At 33.7% G+C, this 26890-nt stretch overlaps 1 protein-coding gene across 1 annotated transcript in view; it reads right to left on the bottom strand.

Annotated features, from left to right (window-relative positions):
- Positions 1–26890, bottom strand: part of LOC114331122 (nose resistant to fluoxetine protein 6-like) — a 191440-nt gene that overhangs the window by 133020 nt on the left and 31530 nt on the right. Inside the window, exon 3 of the mRNA XM_028280598.2 lies at positions 12732–12952. Coding sequence (XP_028136399.2) covers positions 12732–12952 — 221 coding nt within the window. The remainder of the gene's footprint in view (positions 1–12731; positions 12953–26890) is intronic.

Raw genomic sequence — 26890 nt, forward strand, 5'->3', positions numbered from 1 at the left:
AGGAAAGAAGGGTGATTACTACACCAAAACTATGAATCGGAAAAGATGACTCGAAGTCATATTAAAATGTCATCGACATTTTGTCTGCAAACCAAAACATAAGCTAAATAATGTACTAAAGTTCATAATGACAAATAAATGTCGAACTGGCACTAAATCCAAAATTGAACTATCCATGGACATCAAATTTATAGAGGGTATATCCAAGGACGAACAACCAGGCCAAGGTATGAGCCAATTCGCACCATAACACAAGTAAATATACTAAAGTATGACAAAAGAAATCAAAACTAAAATCAGTGAAGAATCGAACACTTAATCCAAAATTGAACTACCAATGGACACCAGATTCATAATAGCATATCCAGAGAAGAACAATCAGGAATATTTATGGAACAATTCTCACCAGTGCCAAATAATACAAATAGTAAGCATATCAAAGTTATCCAAAACTCATTAATCAAAATAAATGTGGAATCGGACACTTAATCCAAAGTCGGACTATCAATGGACACCAGATTCATAAAGCATATCCACAGAAGGACGACCAGGAAGATTTATGGACCAATTCACACCAATACTAAATCACATAAATTAATTAGGCCTATGTACAACCACAACCGGTAATACGAGCCTATACAACCAAATAAACAAAATAAGTGAGGACTCGGACGCTTTATCCAAAATCGGACTATCAATGGACACCAGATTTATAGGAGCATATCCAAAGAAGAACGATCAGGAAGATTTGTGTACCAATTCTCACTAATACTAAATAAACTAAATTAGGTCCATCGACTCAAGTAAGTCGTTGACTAAAATTGGTCCGTGCTGTTGTTCACTAGCTATAGCTATAGCTGATAACGTACCAATTGTAATAAAAAAAAATCTAAAAGGTGAACTGACAAGGTCTATGACACCATGATAAATGATAGAAAAAAAAAATATGACAAGAACGAGCAACCAATTTGGAATAAAACTGTAGATTCATACGTTCTCGCATACATAGAATTATCCAGGAAATATTCCTGAATCTCAACAACAAACTAATGCCTCAGGAAAGAAGAGGAAATCTACTAAAATAAGCAATTCATTTGTCCAAACACCTCAAATACTAAAAGGAACCTACTACCTATGAAGTACGGGACATAATGTAAACTAAATATTCCCTATCAAATGCTAAAAAATGTAACTGGAATGATTGGAATAATTACACAAGGATGGTCAGGACATGTGGCCAACATTTCCTGACCAGAAATATTTTGATGAATAAACATCTGCGTACTCTGCTATGAAAACATAGGTTACGAAATCGGATAGCAGTGATCAGTTGCTGAATTTCGAACCCACGCATTCACTAGGTTACCTAGGAACCCAAATTACAGAGCATTGGCAGACTAGTTCTTAAGAAGAAATCCATACATACATCAGAATTCCAAACTAATTCCAGAATCATACTGTGTAGGGCATAAGGATATAAATTATTATAAAGTATTTAGGATATCTGTGACAAATGTTGATAAAGTAAACCAATATAAAATTAAGAACCACCCCATCTTTCCAATATGGCAAATCTAATAACAAGATAATAAAAGATCCATATAAAAAAAAATAGTATGTAGTCAAATATCAAAAATACAACACACAACCTGAGATAAGTAGTGTATAATATTCTTAGTTCCATAGTTCCATACCAAATATCAATATTAAACCAACGTACTTGCATGAGCTTACATATTCAAATATATAAATATACAATAATCAACAACCCTTCTATGCTAAGGGGGTAGGTGCACAATCTAAAAATTACAAGTTGGTTCTTATTAACTGGGTAATCCTACTAACAGTATTAATAATTAATAATGTTGATGCATAATAATTAAAGTGCAACATTAATAATGAAAAAAAAAATGATAAGCTCATACATAAGCGTACTAACAAAATAATTAACCTAATGATTCATAAATTGAAAGTCATCTAACAACCATGCCAAAAGATAGAAATGGAGATATGTACCTGCTCTATCTGGTGAATAAAATATTAAACTAAAATACTGAATCTTAATAAGGATCGAGCTAAAGACAAATAGAGGAAGAAGTTAGCTCAAACAACCCTATAAAGTTAATCTTCTTCCGAAGATGATGAATCAACCTCATCCATGGTGTTATCAGGCAGTAAATCCTTTATGTGAAATTGTCCAATTCGTTTGTTAGTCGAATTGTCCTTCAATCCATACACTAAAGGAGATATTACCTTCACAACCGTACAGGGAATATATTTCTAACAAAATTTTGCCGAAATAGCATCACCCTTATTAGACTTTACAAAGTTTCGCTTCAACACTCTATCTCCAACGAAGAATCGCAGATCTCTTTTCCTCAAGTTATACTGCTGCTGGTTCCTTAGATAGGAAGTTTTTAACTTCTTCCGAATGTCAAAAAAAATTTGAGGTAGAGTCTGGAGATCTTCTAAGCGATGAAGGTTATCGGATATCTGAGGGAGATTTGTGGAAGTGTCGGAAATTGTACCAAAATAGTCACCAGATAAAGCAACATTTCTACCAAAATTGAGATATGCAGGAGAACATTGGGTAACCTCATGGACAGAGGTCCTTATGGCTTGAGCTATGGAATGGATATATTGATCCCAAGCTCTGTGATCTGGGAATGTATAGGACCTTAGGGCGGTGACGATACTGCGATTCACTCTCTCAGTATGATTGGCTTGAGGATGGTAGGCAGCATTATAAAAGGTCTTCTGAACCTTATATTTAGTTAGAAGGTCTTTAAAAGCCTTCGAAACAAACTGAGGACCATTGTCACATGACACAATTTGGGAAACACCAAACAACAAAAAGACTTGTTCCTCTAAATATTTCAGAATGGCTGGAGTTGTGGCCTGACGAAGAGGACAAACTACAGGAAATTTGGTGAAATAATCCACAACTACCAAGCAATAAGTATTACCCTTATAGCTACGAGGATAAGGTCCAATGAGATCCAATGAGATCATCTGCCAAGGAAAATTAATGTTCCTAAAGGAACCCATGAGTCCAGCTTGTGGTAAATTACTGGGTTTACAAGTGGCACAAACTATACATTTAGAGATATACCTTTTTATAGATTGGCGCATGCCAGGCCAATAATATAATTCGGCGATAAGATGATAAGTTTTATAAAAACCAAAATGTCCAGCAGTAACTTCGTCATGAAACATACGTAAAATGTTCTCCCTATTTGGCGTAGGTACAACGATTTTCCATTCTGACATATTGGATAAGGTCTCTATAGGACTTAAGATATGTTTGTAGAGTATATTGTTCTCTACCTTAAAATCAGGATAATTTTGTGGGTCTTGAGTAACCCTATCAATCATATTCTGATACCACTCGTCAGGAGTTAAGGTGGACAAATCTAAGACATTAAGATCATGGACACGGGAAAGAGCATCAGCAACCACTACACCGTTGGCCTTTTGATGAACAATCTTATAGGAATAGGCAGCCAGTTTGCATATCCATCGGGAAAGTCTCTGAGATGGGTTTTTCATACTATGAAGCCATACCAAGGAACTGTGGTCCGTAATTATGGTGAAATTACGGCCCTCTAAATAATAACGAAATGCTTCCAACCCATGTATGATAGCTAAGAGTTCTTTCTCAGTGGTGGAATAGTTTTTCTGGGCCTTATTCAATTTTTTACTCGTGTAAGCTATGGGATGTTCCGAGCCATCTTTCAACTGGAACAATACGCCACCAGAAGCAGTATTGGAGCAATCAGTCATCAAATAAAAATGCTCATTAAAATTAGGTGAAATCATGACTGGTGCGCTAGTTAAAGCCTCTTTAACGCGCCTAAAAGCTTCATCAGCCTCAGGAGTCCAGGTAATGGTCTGCCCCTTTTTCCTGTTCTTCAAAAGATCCGTAAGAGGTGACAACAAGGTAGAGTATGAAGGTACAAACCGGCGATAATATCCACACATTCCCAATATCCTACGGACTTGGGTGGTGGTCTTAGGTATAGGAAAATTCTTAATAGCAACTATTTTCTCAGGATCAGTCCTTAGACCCTGATTATCAACGACATAACCCAAAAACTTAAGACTAGGGCGACAAAACTGACACTTATCCAGATTAATTGTTAGATTAGCTTCCTTAAGACGTAAAAACAATTTATCTAAAATTTCCATATGAAGGGAAAAATCAGGAGTGACTACTAAAATATCGTCCAAATAATAGAAAACATAGGGCTCTAACTGTGGACCAATGACTAAATCCATCAGACGACACATTGTCTGAGGAGCAGAAAGAAGACCAAAAGGCATGGTGACAAACTGGAATAATCCTTTGCCACTGACAGCAAAAGCAGTATATTTCTTGCTCTCTTCACTCAGTGGGATCTGTAAAAAGGCCTTAGACAAATCAATCGAAGAGATGTATTTGGCATTCTGAAGTTTGCTCAAAATCACGTCGATTCGGGGAATTGGATAAGCATCCCTGTTAGTGGTGATACTGTTTAGTTTTCGACCATCAAAGCAGATCCTGAAGGATCCATCCTTCTTCTTTGTTAACCAGAGTGGGGAACAATAGGACGACGTTGAATGTTCTATGATATTTAAAGCAAGCATCGAATCTACTTCTTTTTCTAAATCTGCCTGCCAGGCTTGAGGTATGGGATACTGATATAATCTAAAAGGAGTAGAATTTCCCACCTCAATAGTGTGAGATATTAATGAAGTACGACCTAGTTTGTCATTTGAAGAAATAGTAGTAAACTGAGAGATCATATTCTCCAATTGCCTTTGTTCAGAACTAGATAAACTGGAAAAATCATGAATAGCACTAAGGGTAGACAGATTAAATTCAGATATGGAAAAAGAAAAATCAGAACAACTTAAGGTGCTATTAAAAGCATTGAAAAAGTCCATACCTAAAATTATAGAATTCTGTACAGAAGGAATAACATAAAATGTAATTTTCCTACATAAATTTGCCACTGTGATTTCAATTTGGAGTTTGCCTGTAATAGATTGGACTGTACCATCTGCAGTAGATACTTGCAAAGATGAAATGGGCATAATGGGAATATTAGCATTTTTCAATAAATTTAATGAATGTGCTCCTATCAATGAAATATTAGAGCCACTATCTAATAAAGCTAAACACGATTGTCCTAAAATTTGAATAGGTAGATATGGCCTATTATCATTTTGTTTCCTAACTAATAAAGAGTTAATATCTAAATCTAAAATATTTGGTTGGATACAACCATTATATGGAACTACTTCACCATCAAAATTATTATTATACTTAACACTACCAATTAAAGAAGAATTTGTGGCTTTGCAACCCTGTGAATCATGTGCGTTCAACGTATCATGACTAAAACTTAATTTCTGGACTGATTTTGATTTGTGGTGTGTGCTTGTTTCCTGAACGATGCCTTCTTCCCTTTCCGATTGGAAGATGGGTTTGAGTTGCTTGGTGGGCTTGGGCCAGCTGTCTCGTTTTCTGATGGGGTTTGATTCCCTGATTGGGAGGTGGACGGAGAAACGCTCAGGGGACGGACCTCCGACATTTCGTTTCCCGAACACTTGACACAATTTCTTTTGAGGGTATTTTCCCTACCACAACCGTGGCAGAAAATACGAGTTTGTGGGATACCACAATCATTGAACTTATGATTAGACTGGTGACAATTCCAGCAAACAACAGAACTAAAAACAGAAACATTATGTTCAGGGCCCTTATTTTGCCAAGAACGTTGTCTAAAGGAAGTTGGTTGAGAAGAAGAGTTAGAAGAGGGTCGAGATGAAGATGGAGGCTGAGAAGACCAGGATAACGTTTCCTCCAAACGTTTGCACTTTACAGTGAGATCATCAATACTCTGTATGTCCATAAGAGCTAACTGTTGATGGTAAAAAGGCAATAAACATTTTAAGATGATTTTTATTTTGGACAAATCAGATAAAGGAGTGTCTAAACGGCTACACATGCCTAATATAGTATTAATGAACATAGTGAGAGACTCTCCTGGTTTCTGCTTACGGTTTTTGATTTCATCCAAGAGATCATCCTGGTATGAGTAAGGAAGAAAATCTGACTTCAACTTGCGAACCAGATCAGACCAACAAGATAAATTACCTCTATTATTCATGAACCAGGTAAAAGCAGGACCGGTAAACAATTCAGCTGAAGCAGCAAACAAATTTTCTTCAGAGACACCTCTAGATACTCGAAGACAATCGACCTTTTCTAAAAATGAAATCACATCCGTGTGCTGTTTTTCACCGGAAAATAAAACACCCCATTTGTGTACTTGAACGGGTTTGGAGTATGTAAAACTAGGAACGACACTGACTGGAGCATTAGGAGTAGATGTGGCGATGGGGTTAACTTTAGAATCAAGCTCACCCTCCAATGTAAGGATTTTAAGAGAAACAGACTTTTTAAAAGATTCCTGCTCTTCTGTAGTACACTGTAACAAGTGTACTCGGCCAGAAATATGAGCTAGACGAGATATTAATCTAACATATTCATTGTCCTGTACAGTTCCCCTAAACTTCTCTATTTTCTTCGACAAGCTATCCAACGTTTCGGATATTCCTTTCCGTTGGTCCTCAAAAGGGGTATGTACAGCCGAAAGTTGGGTGAAACTCCTATTGCCTTCTTCTTGCTTCAAAGCACCCCGCAGAAGATTGCGTTTCCTATCGACAGTTGCCGACTCCTCTGGTACTACGTCCCTAATTTTCAACTCATAGTCCAATTCGTCCACCAGAAGATGTTCAACTTTAAAAGCACACATGATGAAAGCAAAAATTATTGACAAGCAATCCAAAGGTCAGAAATATGAAATATACTTAAGTTTGTACGCAAAATATATAAGTACGGAGAAAATATTAGCAACACACCAACAAAATCAAAAATGGCCAGCAAAATATATGTATCAAATAAATAAAGTAAATAAGGTATAATCAAGTAAATATAGTACCTAAATATTGGAAAAAAAAATTAATTATTATACTTGTACTAGAAAAAAAAATATGTAAGTATTAACGATTACTGTACGTACAAATACAACACTGGCTGAAAGAGTAAAATAATATAATCTAATAGATGCTAGTTACTTATACTTCGTTTCAAATTCAACTCAGAATGTAAGCTGTATGACAAAACTATAAACGAGGTTTCAAAATCTCAACTAATTAATAGATACAGCAGTGACAGTATACCTGTTAAGTATTAATAAGTAATTAAAAACAAAATAAATCAGAACAGAATGTATAAAAAGATATCAGAAGGAAATAATATAAATAAAAGAAAAAAAAATGAACTAAAAGAACTACTGTCTTAGAACCTATAAAAGGTTGGCACCAAGTTGGGCTGCCGATGTAACAAAAATACTACTTTGCAGTAGTATTTGTTGAACTAAAATGATAAGATGAAATGAATGAAGGAAGGGTGATGAACTGATAATGGAAGTATGGAGAGACAGAGGCAAACTGAATAGAGTTGGCTAGCTATAGATGCAAGAGAGCAACTTGACACTCAAGGATGGATACGGCTCGTTTGCATGCCTGTCGAAGAACAGTAGCTCAACCTAAAGAGAGATGATGACTAGAAAAAGGGAAATCTTTTAAGATAAAAATATATGTTCAGAAAATAAATTAGATAAATATAATAATATAATAAAAATAGAAGAATATAGGAGATAAATAAAATAGACTGAATTATGGGCGCCAGAAGTTGGAATGGACCAAACTTCCAGGTATCTTACACTGCTGTTAAATAGTAAATATATTAAATTCAAAAATGGGAAAAAAAATAATTGATATACAAAACAAATAAATATTTATTAAATATAACTACTTAGATTTTTGACAACCTCTGAGTTAGAAAAATACAAACTATGTAACTCTAAAATGACAATGGGAAATAATTACCTATAGTAATATAAATATAATCTATAGTTACATTAGTAATGGAGTAGCTCTTATATGGAGCATACCCCCAACTTACATATACTAGGTTAAATAACAACCTTCACCAAATAATTGTACGATTGCAATACGTACAGCAACGTTAAACCCTATAGAACTAATGAACCAGAATATAATTAAGGGAGGATTATTCACAATTAATAATTTCCGTAACTCTCAAAGAGTTAAATAGGCACTAGCCTCATTAAGGTGAACCTACGGTCTACTTGATATATAAAAATCAGTTGCTTCTACACGTAGTCACTAAAAAATATAACAAGTAAAATGGATAGCTCTTCAAAGGGAATAGCGTCCGAAGATATAATTAAAAATTGATTAAATGAATTTAAGTAAAGTTAAGCAAATAAGTTAAATAATTATGATTGACTAAAGAAAGATTAAAGTTATATGAATAAGTTAATAAATTAAGCAAAATAAGAGGAAAAAGTATATAAATTTAAATTGATAAGTGGAGACAAGCAAGGTTAGTACTAAAAATATAAAGTTAATTAAGTAAATAAATGGTACAAGTAAATTTCAGGTAATATATAAAGGTAAAGAGAATCTCATATGGGGAAAAGATGATCTGAGCTCAAACCTCTTTGACCAGAGAGTTTACTGGTTTGGGGAACACTATCAACTATTATAGATATATAAAAACAATATGCAACTTAAATATTGAAACAAAATATGTGCGATAAACTATAAAACTTAATCATCAAAATAAATGTCCCGAGTCTTATACAAAAAATGAATGTGGTGTAATAGTGGAAGTGACAATCACTAGCAGATACTAAGTGTCCCAAAACAAACCCTATATGGTCACCGAGAGTGTCCTTGCTAGGGATTCCAAAATCCCTGGTAGGCGAATTAGCACAGGGATGGTGCTAGCTTGTACCAATTAATATACCGATGACCTTCTGGGGTGCAGAGGGCAGGATACAAAGTAGGTATGTGGAAGGTTCTCCAGGCTGGTCTCCAAATGACCTGGCTTGGCGTAGAACGGTTGCTCCCAGTTGTGAGGGGAGCTGACGGACTGGTTACAGTTTAAGATTTCCCCCAAGTGGCGGATGACATGATTTCCAATTCCTCCGGGATCTCCCAAAACTTAGTCTCCTAGCTTCTCCAAAACACCACCAATAATTTGCCACTAAATATCACTTATAAAAGCTTGAAACTAAAATTTTAAATTAAAATTTCCGTCCTTTTCAATCAGTCATCCGCCACTTTTCCGTTCTAGCGTACCAAGCGAAGTGTCAATTATTTCCCGTCGTTAGACGAGAAGCCCCACAGAACGAAACTCACATGACAGCGAATGGTGTCTAATACCAACTGAAGTACTTGTGCCAACTAATAGTTAAGTATGACGTCAGTCAAAGATTTATTTTAGTTAGATCTTATTATTTATAAGTATAATTTAATGACAAACCGTTATTAAAATTTAAATAAAATAACTATAAAGATAATTAAAGTTAACGGACTGTTATACTACCCTACCATCCCCACCTCTATATATTTTCAACTACCCTACTTCAAAATTCTTTTCGGCAAGTGTTTTTCGACTTAAAACAAATCATGGGCGATTTCCATCGCACCTTGCTAAGCTGGGCATTATACAGTCCTCGGCCTGTAGTTATGATCAGAACTCTTACGGAGATCTAAATCATATATTTTTCGGCTGCAAAAAACATTTAAAAAAATCCAATGATTTAATTCGTACACTTATTGAAATGAAATATTTTCTTCCATTAAATCTCACACACATTTTGTTAGCTGCCAATAAAAACACCTTGGAACTTTTAGTAAATTTTATTAAAGAAAATAAAATACAAATTTAAAACGGCATAACCCACATCTCTGTAGTTATACTATAAGAAAATTCCTTTTACAACTTTCTGTGGCAAATGGACTTGATTCCATGCCATTATCTTTCCACACACACACAGCAGCTGGCGTTGAAATTTGGTTTCCCCAAAACTCATGAATTTCTTCTTGACTTGGGTATGCTTTATTTTCCAGGCAATGTTGAGCTGTGTTGTTTTCTGGATAATGCTGTGTGTGTCTCGGCGTATTTCGCATTATTTCTTCAGCTCTTCTAATTAGTTTTCTACTCGTTGTTCCTCGAATATATTCTGTTATTTGACCAATATCTCTACGCAACCATTTAATTTTTCTTTGCAGCCGTTTTTCCCAAGGTGCAATTATTTCACCAGTCCTTCTGTTGTTAGTATCCTGTCGTGTTCTGATTTTAATGCCCATTACATTAGCAATTGCTGTCGCTGCACAGTAGATCAGCATATGCAAATACTCCAATGTTTGAGCTTCTACGATATAATTGGGTAGGACTTCGGTGTTCATAATTTGTAAGAGCGCACGTAGTTTCTTACAAGATTTTATACTTGGTAGCGGTGGTCTGCTAAGTGGGTTTGTTCCACTAAACTCTTGTACGGCTCGTGTCATTTCGTTTAGCAGGCTATCGCGCAACTCGTTTTTTCTCCTGTGTATTCTCACACCCTCTTGTATGGCAGGCTCAGGAATCTGCTCGTGTGTTTCGTTAGGGACTTGATCCACAACTAGCTCTTGGTTATTGATCTCCCTTTCGACTTCTCTTTTGATGGCATCGCATCTAACCTCAGGGATAAGATTATTTCTGATGATTACCCGGTATTGGTCTGCCACTCGTTGTTCAGATACTTGAATATTTGGGTACTCCGTGCAAAATTCGGCATACAATTGTTGTCTGTAGCCGAGTGTTTCTTGACCGATGTTTTCGTTCATGGACCCAGTCCATTTCATACGCTGCCTCCGTCGTCCCGCTTGAGTGAGCGCCGGCTGATGTTCCAGCGCAGCATCTTCAGCGAGTGGAGCTCTTGTTGTTGCTTGGCTCACTTCTGGTGGTTGTTGTTGTCGGGCTGTAGCTGTTTGTATGACAGGGGCCCGCCTCCTCAACACCCTGCCACCGACGTCCCGCATGCTGTCACGTCCAGCGCTGGCTCCAGACATGCCCTGGCAATCCCCAGGCAGCGATCCTAAACATAAATCATTATTCACCATCTTAATGAGTTTGCATTTTATACCTACTGCCAGGTGTCAGTTTTTGCTCCACGGCAGGTATTCCTGCTACCTTAGGGCCATTGGCGCCACGAATATCCAGAAAGCATCCCCCATTCGCAGGGGGCCGCGCCTGATAGAAGAACTGACAAAAAACTCCCACAGGGGAACATTATAATTATTAATTGATTATTATTTGTGAAGTATTCTTTTTCTTTTTTCACACCCTTATGTATGTAAGAAATCTAAGGGACTTTCTGAAAGGCCAATCTAAATAGTTATAGTTAAAGAGGGGGCGGCATAACTGGAACTGCACGCGGGCGGGCAAACTTTTAGCGGCGGCTTTGAGGGTATCCTTCATGAGCTACATCGTTCTTGGTATAAAAGTAAGAATGCGGCGATACTATGTATTTTCTGTCATCTTTTATGGTGAATCGTGAATCTTGAACGAATATATGTGCAGAATGGAAGCATTTGAGATGTTGCTATATCGTAAAATACTAAAGATCTCGTGGACAGACGAGTCGTAAGTGCGAAAGTTCTCAGAAGAATCGAAAATAACCGAGACCACCACCAACTCTCGAAAGCTACAATAGTTAGAATATATTATAAGAATTGAATCTAGATCTTTCCTGCTACATGAAATCCTGAACCATTTATATATCGATTTATTATCATGGCATCGATACATTCTTTTAATAATATCGATATAGATAGTATTGATACTGATTCGAATGAAGTATCTCAAACTAAAGTGCAATGTAAATTTAACATTATAACCTAATAGGTATTTGCTATTGATTAAAAAACCGAACACCGGTTTTTGAAATAACCGGTTTTAACCGCCAGGTTAAACCGTTAGTATAAAAAACCGGTATCACCGAAAACCGGTGTTTGACAACAACCGCCATCTCTACCGTCCACAAGGTTAGCGTTGTAATTACTAGACCATTTCGGCGATAATGGTTTAGTGGTATGTAACGCTTAAAGTGTAATCTAGACCCCTTACATTTAAGTTCATATAATATATTTAATTTATAAGAAGCTTCTGATACAAAAATAAAAATGAGTGGCGCACAAAATATTCCAGCTAGAAACAAAGAGCTGAATATTATGTACCGCAAAAATGTATACCTACTCATTTTGGTGGAAAGTTAAATTCTAGTTTTATTGTGAAATATTTTTCCATAATATTTACTAAAAAAGTAAAACGCGCCACAAAACCTTTGATAAAGTTTTCAGGTTGAGGCTCTTTGCGAAAAATTCAAATAAAACTAGAATTTCATTTTTCCTCAAAATGAAAATACATTTTTGCGCCACATAATATTCATATCAGCTCTTTGTAGCTGGAGTACTGTATGTCCCACTCATTTTTACCGCGTTTAGCGGTTTTTATTTTTGTTGTCTTTTAATCCAAATCACGCTTATTTATTTCAAACAAAACTTTGAAATTGTTTTGTGATAATATTTTAGCATCAGAAATTTTATAAAATCTCTCATGCTGTAAGTAAAGTTTTAAAACAATAATTTTTCATCTATTTCTTGTAGCCAGACTGCGGCAACTATGAATCTGCGCATTACACTTTAAAATCTTAATTAGTCAGAGACCGGCACTTATTAATAATAAATAAACCCTTTCCTCGGGGCCTTTTTCCTTACTCGCACACCAAACTCTAGCAAAGGAAAATTTTATACAAACTCACATAAACAAAACGTCTCCAGAATCCAGTTTCGAATTATAAGTTTGAACTTGGCAAGTAAGTTTATCAACCTCCACATCTACTAGAAATGGAACTTGTTCATTAAAATTGCCGGCAACTTCCATCAGACTTTTCTGCAAGTCTAAGTTGGTGCAGCTGGACGGAATGCAAAAGGCGAAAGGAATCACGTTACGAGGATTCTTCGACGGATCTTTCAGATAATCCTAAAAATTTAAATATGAAAATGATATATGAGTTTTTAATGCGACATTAGTCGATAATACCATTATAGGTCTGGATCCCGCGTATGAAAAAAAAAGTTGATTAATAGCAAGCTGAAAATTTGTTAATAGCTTAACGGTGTCTAGTCGGATAAACTTTGATATATGGGAACACTGTAACAGGGGCAGTTTTAATTGTGGAACAGGTTGAAAATTTGGAACGGTAAGACCACAAAAACGGCACATGTATTTTGTCCGACAGAACAGACTTAAACTCTCCGAACAGAGATTAAACCCTCATGCACAAATCAGACTGCTATTTATCACCAAATGGGCGTTTTAATGATTTAGAATATGTCAAATAGAATATGTCAAATGTCATGTAGAAATATGTCAAATGACAGGAATTATGACAGGTGATAAATAGCAGTCTGATTTTTGCATGAGAGTTTAATCTCTGTTCGGAGAGTTTAAGTCTGTTCTGTCGGACAAAATAAATGTGCCGTTTTCGTGGTCTGACCGTTTCAAATTTTTAACCTGTTCCACAATTAAAACTGCCCCTGTTCCAGTGTTCCCATATATTAAAGTTTATCCGACTAGACACCCTTAAGCTATTAACAAATTTTCAGCTTGCTATTAATCAACTTTTTTTTCATACGCGGGATCCAGACCTATTATCGTATAGAATATTCAAAAAAGGTATTTAAAAAAAATGTAGGCAATTATATTCTCCAGGCTTGAATAATATGCCGAATTATACAAAATTATTAATATTATTATCTACGTGGTATTTAAGCATTATTTGCACTTGTCTAGATAATAGTAAGCAGCTTTAACAAATTTCGGTATCAGAAAATAAACACCACTCGCATTTTGAACTACCTAGTGCCCTACCAAATATTTGAAAAATATCTCTAACTTTCTTCTTCTTCAGTTGCCATCTCCAAGACAGAAGTCTGCAATAATCATAGCTTTTCGGACTTTAAAGACATCTGCTCTAAATAGTTCGTTTGATGTACATCCAAACCATTCTCTCATGTTGCTCAGCCACAATATTCTACGTCTGCCTATCCTTCTTTTTTCTTTAATCTTTTCTTGCATAATCAATTGAATAAGTTCTTCACGTGTAATGTGTCCGAGATATTCCAGTTTTCTTATTTTGATTGTATTTAAAATTTTCATTTTCTTATTCATCTTTCTCAGAACCTCATTGTGTGTAACATGTTTTCTCCACGGTATTTTCAGAATTCTTCTCTGCACCAATAGCTCGAATGATTCCAGTTTTCTCATTACAAAAATAATCAGTAGTAATTCCACAAGAGCTCTAACATTATCGAATTTTTCCCGAGTGACACTTTCACAGTTTTAATTTCACGACCCGAAGGGGAGTGAAATTATGTCAAACTGTCACGAGAGATCGAGTGCAATTTGCTGCGATTATTTCATTCATAGAAGATTCTGACCAATAGAAAGCTACAGAAATGTTGGAAATAGTTATTTATGATATAAGTGTTAAAAGTACACGTTTAAGGTAATCATGTGAAAGTTTGCAGAATGAGCGAAGCGAGTTCTGCAGTTCACATGAGTGCCTTAAAAATGTACTTTTTAACACGCATATCATACAATATTTTTTTCTACAAACGTAATTACAGGACAATACCTACAAAAACTTTTACTTGAACTTGACTTACATTCCATTTTTATATTTTTTTGACATTACAAAACAAAAAATTACAATCAAAATTGCATATACGGTCAATACGAACTGCAGTGCCTTAAAAATTTTAAAGCACTAGTGCCTTAAAGTAGCATTTTTAACGCTCGTATGGAGTGCTAAAAATTACATTTTTAACACGGTTGTAGAAAAAAATAGTTATGATTAATATGTAAACTGTAAGTTTAAGCATAGTTTTAAGTTCATGTACACTGTGTGTCTGACAGTAGTTAGTTTTTTTTTATTTTATTAATGGCTTTGACATAGCCAATTAGCCAGACTATTTGTTTTTTTTTTGTATGGTATTACAATAACAATTTGAAGTCATTATCTAAGCCTACTTATTATCTAAATTTACAGGGTGTTATAATATATTAATGGATACATTTTTCAATTTTGTGTGATATTTTTACAATTTTTAATTTTATTATCTAAGCCTATTTAAAATTTAAATTTACAGGACGTGATATATTCGTAAAGATATTTTAACGTCTGCTTATTTTTTGGAAAAAGAATTTCGTTTAAATTGACAGGTAAAGGACAATTTAGATCAATTAACTTTTCATACATCACTTTAATATTTTGTCTGTACTGTCCACACTCCAATATGAGGTGCTGTAGATCTCCCATTCCACCACAGGCGCAATATGGGTTATCACTGATACCTATGCTGTGTTTGTATGCTGGGGTTAGTGCGTGATTTGACCTCATTCTGTTTATTGTTTTTATAAATAGCCTATTTGATTCTTGTTTAAACCATCTCTCATTGGGAATTAGTGGTTGGCCATTTCTAAAATTTATTCCCGTTGTACTTTGGTTATATACACGTTGCCAATTTTGTTTGCAATGGTTTTTACTGATATTATCTATATCGGTTACTGGTAGAAGTATGTTGTTTATGTTTCGTTTGGTTAAAGCTGCAGATTTAGCTAATTTGTCGACTTCTTCATTTCCAAATATTCCAGAATGTCTTCTAACCCAACAAATAATAATTGAACTGCCCGAGGAAGTAATATCATAATATAGACTCTTAATTTCTATCTCAATGTGGTTTAGACTTTTTGTCGATTGGATAGAAATGAGTTTGTCCACAATACTTCTACAATCGGTGAAAATGATATAATTGTCCATACCAACAGAGGCTATATATTTTAGCGCAAGTAATAAAGCTGATAATTCGGCAGTATATATTGAAGCTTCATTAGGCAATCGGCATGATTCTTTGTATTCAGAATTCCAGTGATATATTGCACTTCCGGTTCTATTTTGAATTTTGGAGCCGTCAGTAAAAATATATTGAAACATAGGCCACTTGTCTTTAATTATTTTGTTGATAATACTGCCTGGAAGGTTTGAATCTATGTAATTTGTTTGTATTATCTTGGAAAAGAGAGTTTCAGGAGGTTTAGTGTAAATTGGAGGTATTTTATTTTTGTATATTTGGTGTTCATACATTGTCAATTTCCTATAGCTTTCAACGTATATGGGGGTTTTTTTAGTACACCAATATTTGTGGCTTAAATCTAATATATTCAAGTTACGTATATTCCTTAAGTAGCTGACGTTTTTTGAAATAGCTCTAGCTACAAACTTATCTGTACAAAACTGTCTACGTAGAGTAAGTGGTGGTTCCTTAGCTTCAATCTCAATAATAGTAATAGGAGTAGATTTTAAGTAACCGAGACAGAGTCTCAAACATTTATTCCTTTGGATTTCAACTTTATTAAGATATCCTGTTGACGCAGACCCATATAAATGACAACTATAGTCGAAAATTGGTCGAATCATTGAGCGATAGAATAGCAATGCAATATTCGGGTCAGCTTCCCAACCGGTTCTACAAAAAGCTCTAAGGATATTCATAGAATTTTCTGATTTCTTTATAATATAATGAATTTTATCCTTCCATAACAATTTACGATCCAAATACGTCCCAAGATATTTAACACAATTTTTTATTGGAAATTCTATTCTACCTAATTTGAAGGTGCCTTGAGGAATTTGGCGTTTTTTTGGAGAAAAAACAAATTTCAGTCTTTGTCGTTGATATGGATAAACCTAGAGAATGGTAATCATTTTTTACACAATCTAATGTAAATTCAAGTTGACATCTACAAATGTCTAGAGAAGAATGGGAGGTGTACAACACAACATCATCTGCAAATTGTAAAATATTAGATTGTGGAGGTACTATGTGTTCTAAATCTATATTGTACAATGAAAAAAGAAGTGGACTTAAAATACTACCCTGTGGTATACCTATACTCGTTAACCTTGGTGGTTAAAGGTTCTCGTTTATTTTTAAGTAAGTCCATCTATTCTTGTACAACGATACAATGAAATTTGAAATTTTAACTGGCATTCCAAGATCTACTAATTTTTTATAAAGAATGTCTAAATTGATGTTATCAAACGCTGAAGTTACATCTATAAATGCTGCAGCTGTCGACGCCTGATTTGTAAAATTGACCTGTAAAGAAGAGACTAGGGAAGTGAGAGCATCTTGTGTAGACCTGGATTTTCGAAAGCCGTACTGAGATTTGGGAAGGATATCTTCGGACTCAAGCCAGTATTCAAGCCGATTTTTGATTAATCTCTCTAGAGTTTTTAGTATACAGGAACTTAAAGATATAGGTCTGTAAGATTCAACTTTGTTATCTGGCTTTCCTGGTTTTTTATAGGTAATACAATATAGTCCTTCCATGCTTTGGGAATTAAATTTTTGTTTTGCCATATAGTGTTAAAAATTTGTAGTAATGATAGTTAGTTAATTATATATTAATTTGTCATGTAGAAGTTTTTCATTAAAGCTTAAAGAGCATTATTTATGATTTTATTCTATATATGTATATTAAAATAATATCCTAATAGGTTATGGGACCAGTTTGCGCTACATATATTTCCACTGTGCTACAAAAGTGAAGAAAACACAGATTGTTGAAAGCTCTTCACGTGGTGCGTATATTTTGTGGTGTCTAAGATAGACGTGTTTGCTGCTGTTCTATTGAATTATTTTACTCAACGAAATGTCTGAACAAGAAAAAGTTGAAACGAGAACCATTCATAATGTTTTGTTAGTCCTGGTGCCCCAAATATCGAAAACTACGAAACCTGGGAGTTTCAAATGAAAATGTTCTTGATAGATTAGGGTCTATGGAGTTGTATTACTGGAAATGATAAAGATCCAGATAAAGACCAAAGTTTATCGGTGAGACCAACTTGCTTAGCTCATCTAAGAAAAGCAACTATCTCGAAAGAAGGTTGGGATAACTTAAAAAAGGCGTATCAAAGTGATGGTTTAACTAGGCAAATGTTTTCAAAAAGAAGTTATATGGTGTAAAGTTAGAAGATTTTTCTTCCATTAGTGATTATATATCCGGAATACTTGATGTTGTTCAGGAACTTGCAGAATTAAAGATAGTGATTGATGATAGTGAAGTTGGGACATTGATGTTATGTGGACTTCCTGACACTGAAGAACAGGTTGTTAATGGATACTGTGCAATACATACAGTTATTAAAAATGAAGAAGTCATAACTTTGTTAAATGATATTACTGATCGTGAGAAGTTGAGAGAAAATGTTGAGGATACAGCTTTGTTTACAAAAAATAATTTTATCAAGAAAAAGCCTTTTCTTCAATCCACTACCGAATTCATCCCCATTTGTCACGGCTGCGGAGTCAAAGGCCATATGCGGCCTAAATGTCCCAAAAGGAATTCCAAAAATTGGAAACCTAATTCCAAACCACCAACTGGTAAGGACCAATCCAAATAGAATCATGGTGAAACTTATAATATTTTGTTTACTCCTACTACTTTGACATCTATTTCCGATCCCGTCCAGTGAGTTAGTAAAGAAATCTATATTATATTCTGCAAAAAAACTATACAACCATCTCCCTCTACAACTTAAATCTGCAACATCTTTCCCCAAGTTCCGTAAAATGACAAAAGCCTATTTATCTGAAAGACCATATTATTCAATAGCCGAGTTTCTTAACCAATAACTAAGAAATTATTACAGTATTCTTATGTATAAGTAGAATCCTAATCTAGATTTGAGTGTTATATGCAGCAGCATAATTAACTTATTAAATTTCTTAAGGTATATTACGCAATTTGCAATTTTTTTTTTTATTTTGCAATAGATTGTTACTGTTATTTGACTTTATTATGTTTTATTTATATTGACGATTTGTATAATTTTAGTAAATTGTATCTGTTATTGTTTTTATTCATGATTCTTGTAAGCTTTGTCTATAAAATTGTTAAATTTTTCATAACATTTTCATTATCTACTCTATACTACTATGTTTGTAAGTTCTCCAAATTGTAAAGATTTTTATCTTGATAGTTGTGCTAGTAGAGATTGGATGGTAGATTTTGATCCAAATAAAAATTCTAAATTTTGTACAGCTGATAAGGGCACGTTATTGGCCACAGGAGTTGGAAATATTCCAATTGATTTAGTTAATTCATACAATAATTGTGTTAGTTCTGGTACAATAACTAATGTTATGTCTGCACCCAATGCGGCTGCCAATTTATTATCAGTAAGTCAGTTAGCATCTAAAGGTCATATAATTATGTTTAGTCAAAAAGTTTTGATGTATATGACCAGGACAAAGTTAGTATAAAGGGTACTGTAAAATTTACAGGTTCTGAATTTGGGGGAATTTATAAGTTGGACACTATTTCTGATACAGAAAATTCTGAAAATGAGAATTTCCCTACTATATCTGAAGAAACAGTTAATACTTGTAACAATATTGTTGAAGACAATTTAGTGTCTGTTAGTAATGAGAGTAGTAATAATGTTTCTCTGTAGCATAAGCGCTTAGGACACTTGTGCACAAAGAGTTTGAATTTATTAACTAGTATGGCTAGTGGTATTGATTACCAAAATACTGAAATGCTTCCCTGTACTACATGTATAGAAGCAAAGCAGACCAGAAATAGTTTTCCAAAGAGAGTGCTTTCCTAGACGTTCTACCTCCAAGCTAGAGTTAGTGCATGGAGACTTGGTAGGTCCCATGTCAGAAACAAGCTGGGGAGGGGCAAGATTTGTTTTTATGTTGACTGATGATTATACTCTTACAACTTTTGGATATTTACTCAAGTCTAAGAGTGAAACTTTTTCCAAGTTTCAAGAATTTAAAAGACACGTTGAAAATCAAACGGGGCTTAAAATAAAACGCTATAGGAGCGATAATGGTTTAGAATTTTGTAATGCTCAGTTTAGAGCTATATTTAAGGATTCAGGAATAATACATGAAACTACAGTGCCATACACTCCTGAACAAAATGGTGTAGAGGAGCGTGACAATCGCACGGTAGTAGAAAAAGCTAGGGCTTTGCTCACTGATTCTGGTTTACCTAAAGCTTATTGGGAGAAGCAGAGGCTACTGAAATATGTTTGAAAAATCGTAGCCCTACTATAGCTGTTAATGGTACTCTTCCTGGAGAATTATGGACTGGTTCCAAGGTTGATTTGAGTCACTTAAGAGTATTTTGATGTAAAGCTTATGCTAATATACCTAAGAATTTTAGTATTGTTCTGAAGCTATTTCCTTGTGGCATTTGTATAATCAACTATTTGTAATGGGAAATAAGCCACAATTTTACCAAAAAAATGATTTTATTAACATTTCGAAGCCCAAATCGGGTTTCGTTGTCAAAATACAAAATACTACTAAAGTAAACAAAAATGTTGTTGCTAAGTAAAAAAAATTCTAATAATTTATTTAATCTGACTCATTTATATTGGCAATTCAGACGTATATTATACATTTTAAAGTAGAAGACTTTAAAATGAAATCGCCAATATTTATGAGTTGCGTTATTTTATTAGATAAATATTGGCGATATCATTTTAAAGTATTCGACTTTAAAATGTATAATATACGTCTGAATTGCCAATATAAATGAGTCAGATTAAATAAATTATTAAAAGAATTTTTTTACTTAGTAACAAAATTTTGTTTATTTTAGTAGTATTTTGTATTTTGACAACGCAACTCATAAATATTGGCGATATCATTTTAAAGTCTTCTACTTTAAAATGTATAATATACGTCTGAATTGCAAATATAAATAAGTCAGATTAAATAAATTTTTAGAAGAATTTTTTTACTTAGCAACAACATTTTTGTTTATTTTAGTAGTATTTTTTATTTTGACAACGATACCCGATTCGGGCTTCGAAATGTTAATAAAATCATTTTTTTGGCAAAACTGTGGCTTATTTTCCATTAAAAATAGTTGATTATAAGAATTTTAGAGGTAAATTTGATGTTAAATCTAAACCCATGATTATGGTAGGGTATTGCGATCATACTAAGGACTATAGATTAGCTGATCCCAATTGTAGAGGAAAAGTGGAAAAATGCAGAGATGTTGTATTTTTTAACACCTAATGTATGAAAAAAATTCAGTTTCAACTCAACCTGAGGTTAAAGTAGAATCAACACCTTTTATTAATGAATTTAATCAAAATTTTGGTGATGAGTCGGTAATTGATGAATCATTTACTATCAATCATGAGTATTCAATTGATACTGAAAATCAGGAGTACATTGATGTTACACCTTTCTCTGATTCGGATTGTAGGAAAGATAGATAGGAATCGGAAGATAGGAAAAGGCAACTCAGGGAGAGACGTCCACCCGATTGTTTAACAGATTATGTTACCTAGCTGTTAGTTAGTTCTGATGAGGAACATGTTTTCTTCATCATCATCTAATTCATCAGAAACTAAAGATTTTTGTTGTAGTCATATTTTTTATATATTGGATAATATGGATTTAATGTGTAAGCAGTTTAATTGTTTATATTCAATTCTCACTTTAGAGTTTAAGGGAGAGTGTTGGAATAAATAGTTATTATTAATATGTAAACTGTAAGTTTAAGCATAGCATAAGTTCATGTACACTGTGTGTCTGACAGTAGTTAGTTAATTATATATTAATTTGTCATGTAGAAGTTTTTCATTAAAACTTAAAAAGCACCATTTATGAGTTAATTCTATGTATTAAAATAAAATCCTAATAAGAAATAAAAATTAAACTGATAATTTTTGATAATATCCCGTCGTCAAGATCATTACATCAGATGCCCTTCGTTGCTACGAAAAAATACATTGAGTGATATTAATGACAATGAAAACCTCAGTTCAGTGCAACAACAAATTAATGATACGGATAACGTTAACCAAAAATTAAAGTACATAAATACAGCTATACAAACAGCAGGAAAGAAACATCTGACAAAAACAACAACAAAGAACAAGGGGTGGATGACACAGGACATACTAGACTTGATGGAACAAAGAAGAAAGATGAAGAATTACCTAGACAAATACAAAGAAATAAACAAACACATAAAAAAGAGAATAAAAGAAGCCAAAGAGGCGTGGATTAAAGAACAGTGTGAAGAAATGGAAACCTATGAGAAAAAGTACGATGCGTTCAATATGCACAAAAAAGTAAAAGAGATAACAGGAAGCATAAAGAAATGCGAAATAGGTAAACTTAAAGACAAAGATGGAAATCTTATTGTAGATCTAGAGAATAAAATAAAAAGATGGACAGAATACCTGAATAAATTATTTGAAGACGATAGAAACAACTTAACTCAGATAATCAATGCAACTGGGCCAGACATATTGAAAGAAGAAGTAGAATACGCAATAAGAAACGCTAAAAATGGAAAAGCAAACGGACCTGATGAAATCCCTACAGAACTGCTGAAGCTTTTGAATGATAAATCCGTAACCATAATATTGCATATATTCAATACAATATACAGTACTGGTATAATACCGCAAGAATGGTTGCTTTCTACGTTTGTCACCATACCGAAGAAAACTAAGGCAATGCAATGTTCAGATCATCGAACAATCTCCTTGATGAGTCACCTGCTTAAAATATTTCTTAGAGTCATTCACAACCGAATCTATCAAAAACTAGACATCGATATTAACGATACACAGATGGGATTCAGAAAAGGATTAGGTACAAGGGATGCTCTCTTTGCCTTGAACGTTCTAACACAGAGATGCCTAGATGTTAACCAAGAGGTACACGCCTGCTTTGTAGACTTTGAAAAGGCCTTTGACAAAGTACGCCACAGTAAACTCAAAGAAATCCTGGACAGTAAGAACATTGACACCAGAGACATACAAATAATATTAAATCTGTACTGGAATCAGCGAGCTAATATAAAAATAGAAGAACAAACATCGGACGAAATAGAAATACGTAGAGGAGTACGACAGGGTTGTATATTGTCACCGCTCTTATTTAATATCTACAGCGAACAAATATGCCAAGAAGCTCTCTCATATGCAAACGAAGGGATAATAGTCAATGGAGAAGTTATCAATAACATTCGATATGCTGACGATACTGTGATAATGGCAAGAACAGCGGAAGATCTACAACATTTAGTTGAAACTATGAATGAGATATGTAATAACTACGGCATAAGGATGAACGTCAAAAAAACCAAATATATGACCTTCAGTAAGAATCCAATAAATGACACTAGTATCACAATAAACGGTACCCAACTTGAAAAAGTAAACGAATACAAATACTTGGGAACCCTTATCAATGAAACAGGTGACCAAAATCACGAGATAAAAAGACGTATTGAAATTGCCAGGTCTACTTTTATAAAAATGAAAAAATTATTTTGTAATCGTGATATCAGTATTCATCTACGAACTAGAATGTTAAAATGCTATGTATTCAGTACTTTGCTCTACGGTGTGGAGTCATGGACTCTTAAACAGAGGAATATTAAAAATCTTGAAAGCTTTGAGATGTGGTGCTACCGCCGTATACTACGAATAAGTTGGGTGGATAAAATTACAAATGAAGAAGTAATACGTAGAATAAATAACGAGCCAGAAGTTCTACGGAGTATAAAAAAGAGAAAACTTGAATACTTAGGCCACCTGATGAGAGGACAAAAGTACACATTCCTACAAAATATAATGCAAGGAAAAATCCAAGGACGAAGAAATCCAGGCCGTAGAAGAATGTCCTGGATGAGAAATTTGAGAGAGTGGTTTGGCTGTATCACTAACGAATTGTTCAAAACAGCAGTAAATAAAATTAGAATCGCCCTAATGATATCCAATCTCCGATAGGAGAGGCACTCAAAGAAGAAGAATGACAATAATTAATGTTTTAAAATTTATAAAAATGATGACTTTCAACCGTCAAATATTTATAAACATTCTGTGTTTAATTGTATAGTATTTTTACTACAAAAGCAAGATTACGTAGGTCAAAATTTCTGACGTAAGAGCACTGCCAAATAATTAGAATGTGACTTTTCATCATGGCCACGTTAATGTCATTACTTGTTAGATATTTTCTTTATTTTTGTTTACTGTACAAATAATATCTCTAGTCCTTTATTCTAATTAATTATGTCAATCAGTTTTCATTTCTTGCCGAAATATATTAATAAAACGCCGAAATATTTGTAAAAGTAAATAAACATCAACTTTAAAATTGACATTTCTCTAGAATTCTTATAAGTGTCGAAATGGTAATATAATAAGAAAAACGTAATCGCGATTATATTGAGAATTTTAGAATTATATTAATTAGATAACCAAAAACATTTTTTATTTTAATAATATAAATTTTATGAAACAATCCTTTAAGATAAATACTCCAGAAAATAATAATTTTATTTAAATATATTAGAAAATCGTACGCTACTGATGTGACAGTTCTGTGGTGCTACATTTTTACTTCGTTTCGTACACAATTTGATTCCAAATGTAGCTTTAAAACACTACTGTTTTTATAAATAGGCACCTACATATTAATATAGCTTAATTTAAAAACTATTGTAATTACTGTTATGTACCTATTAAGAGGAAACAGTAGCGATCAACAGGTAGCGAAAATGCATTCCAAGATTGCGGCTGTAATTTTGAATATTTTTTCGAGATATTTGGCACACGTATTCGTAATATAATAAAGAATGGCGGTACAGAGCCCAATTTGAAACATATAATAATATGTGGAAATTACTCTGTATTTAAATACAATATTAAAAAAACGAGCCTGTACTGCCATTAAGAAGAATAAAAAAAATACACTTTCTTCAAATAAACTTTTTTATCCGATGCCTAGATTTTGTGTCATTTTGGAACTACTAAAATTTTGTATTTCATTAGTAGTTCCAAAATGGCACAAAATCTAGGCATCGGATAAAAAAGTTTATTTGAAGAAAGTGTATTTTTTGTTCTTCGTAATGGCGGTACAGACTCGTTTTTTTAATATTGTATTTAATTGCAGAGTAATTTCCACATATTAATATATTTTTCAAAGCGGACTCTGTACCGCCATTCTTTATTATATTACGAATACGTGTGCCAAGTATCTCGAAAAAATATTCAAAATTACAGCCGCAATCTTGGAACGCGTTTTGGCTACCTGTTGATCGCTACTGTATAACCTTAATTGTGTTTGTGTTTGTATTGAGCAACATAATATGCCAAATCAAAATGCTTCTTTAATAGTATATTTTGAACAAGAACGAAATAATGGAATAATTCTCTTTTACCATTAACTGAAGAGAAGTAAGTTAAAGAATTTAGATTTCTTAGATTAGGTTATTAGAAATAAGGTTATTATTAGATTTACAGATCAGAAAGTTTTCTTATGAATTTTAGCGTTTGCAGTAGTTAGTTTTTAAAATATTAAATAATCTGTGTTTATGACTATACCTACACTATGATAATATTGTTGTTAATTAATATATTTCGGCAAGTAATGAAAACCAATTGTCATCACTAACTATAATAAATAATAATAGGTAGTAAACAAAAAAAAAAAAGAAAAACATCTCTGACAAGTATTGACATAAACGTGGCCATGCTGAAAAGTCACATTCTAATGTTTTGACAGTGCTCTTACGTCAGAAATTTTGACCTACGTAATCTTGCTTTTGTAGTAAAAATACTATACTAATTTGTATTTACATAAATAAATTACAATAAAATTTTGGTTTTGAACAGTTTTATTCATGAAATAATCGCTGTAATTTTCATTTCTGTAGGTCAGAATCTCCTATGAATGAAATAATAAGCAAAATAAAATGTATGCTGGTAATACTTTAGAATTTACAATTATAGGTGTATGTCAATGATGAGTGATAAAAGTATTCTAAATGTTGATCTTGTTTATTTAAAATTTTGTCGATAGAGCATGTTATCAATAAAGTCACTAGAAAAAGTAGTCACTGATAAACAGAACTTAAATAATTGATGGATTCGACCGTTACTTGATAGACGTTCATTTCATCTAACAATAAAACACTGAAAACGTTTGTTTTCTATACTTCCACAAAATGTATTACAACTAAGTGACTACAGCTGTTTCGGCAGAGTGCCTTTCTCAAGTGATATAGTTTACAATGTGTTTGCCTTTTTAAGTCTTTAACTGAAGAGGATGAGGAGTGGGAAGCTGTTTGTCTCGAGTTGGTCATTCAGAATTATATCTGTATTTTTCAATTTACTAATTTCCATAGATTCTAAAAAAGATAGCTTAAGGCCCTTATTTTGGATATGCAGAATTTGAAACTTTTTATTGAAAGAATGATTATGTTCTAGAAGGTTAAGTGCATATGTAGAAGTGTCTGTTTTTTTATTGTTGAAAGCCCTTTTGTGTTCTGCTATCCGTTTGTCAAAGGTTCTGCCAGTTTGACCGATGTAAATTTTCGGACAATCACCACAAGTTAATTTGTACACACCACTCTGTAGTTGCTTTCTCTTTCAGCTTTATCGTTCTTAATATATTTACTTAAGTTGTTGTTAGTTCTGAAGGCTGGTGTTATTCCTTTCTTTTTTATGTATCTGGCTGTTTTTGTTGTTATCTTGCCAGCATATGTGAGAGAGCAGAAGGTACTGGGTTCGTTCTGTGGTGGTGGATACACTAATTTCAGGGCTTTCTTATGGATTTTTTGGTTTAAAATTTTGTTAACTGTGTGTTCGTTATAGCCATTGTTTACTGCTATCTGTTTAATGATGTTTAGTTCTATCTCGAAGTTATTTTTTGTCATGGGAATTTATGTCAGTCTGTGTACAATGCTATGGTAGGCTTCTAATTTGTGTTGTGTAGGATGGGATGATGAATTGTGTATGGTTATGTTAGTATGGGTAGGTTTATGATATACGGAGAACTCATGTTTGTTGTGTAG

This window comes from Diabrotica virgifera, chromosome 4 (assembly GCF_917563875.1).
Source record: "Diabrotica virgifera virgifera chromosome 4, PGI_DIABVI_V3a".
Taxonomy (NCBI): Eukaryota; Metazoa; Arthropoda; class Insecta; order Coleoptera; family Chrysomelidae; genus Diabrotica; species Diabrotica virgifera.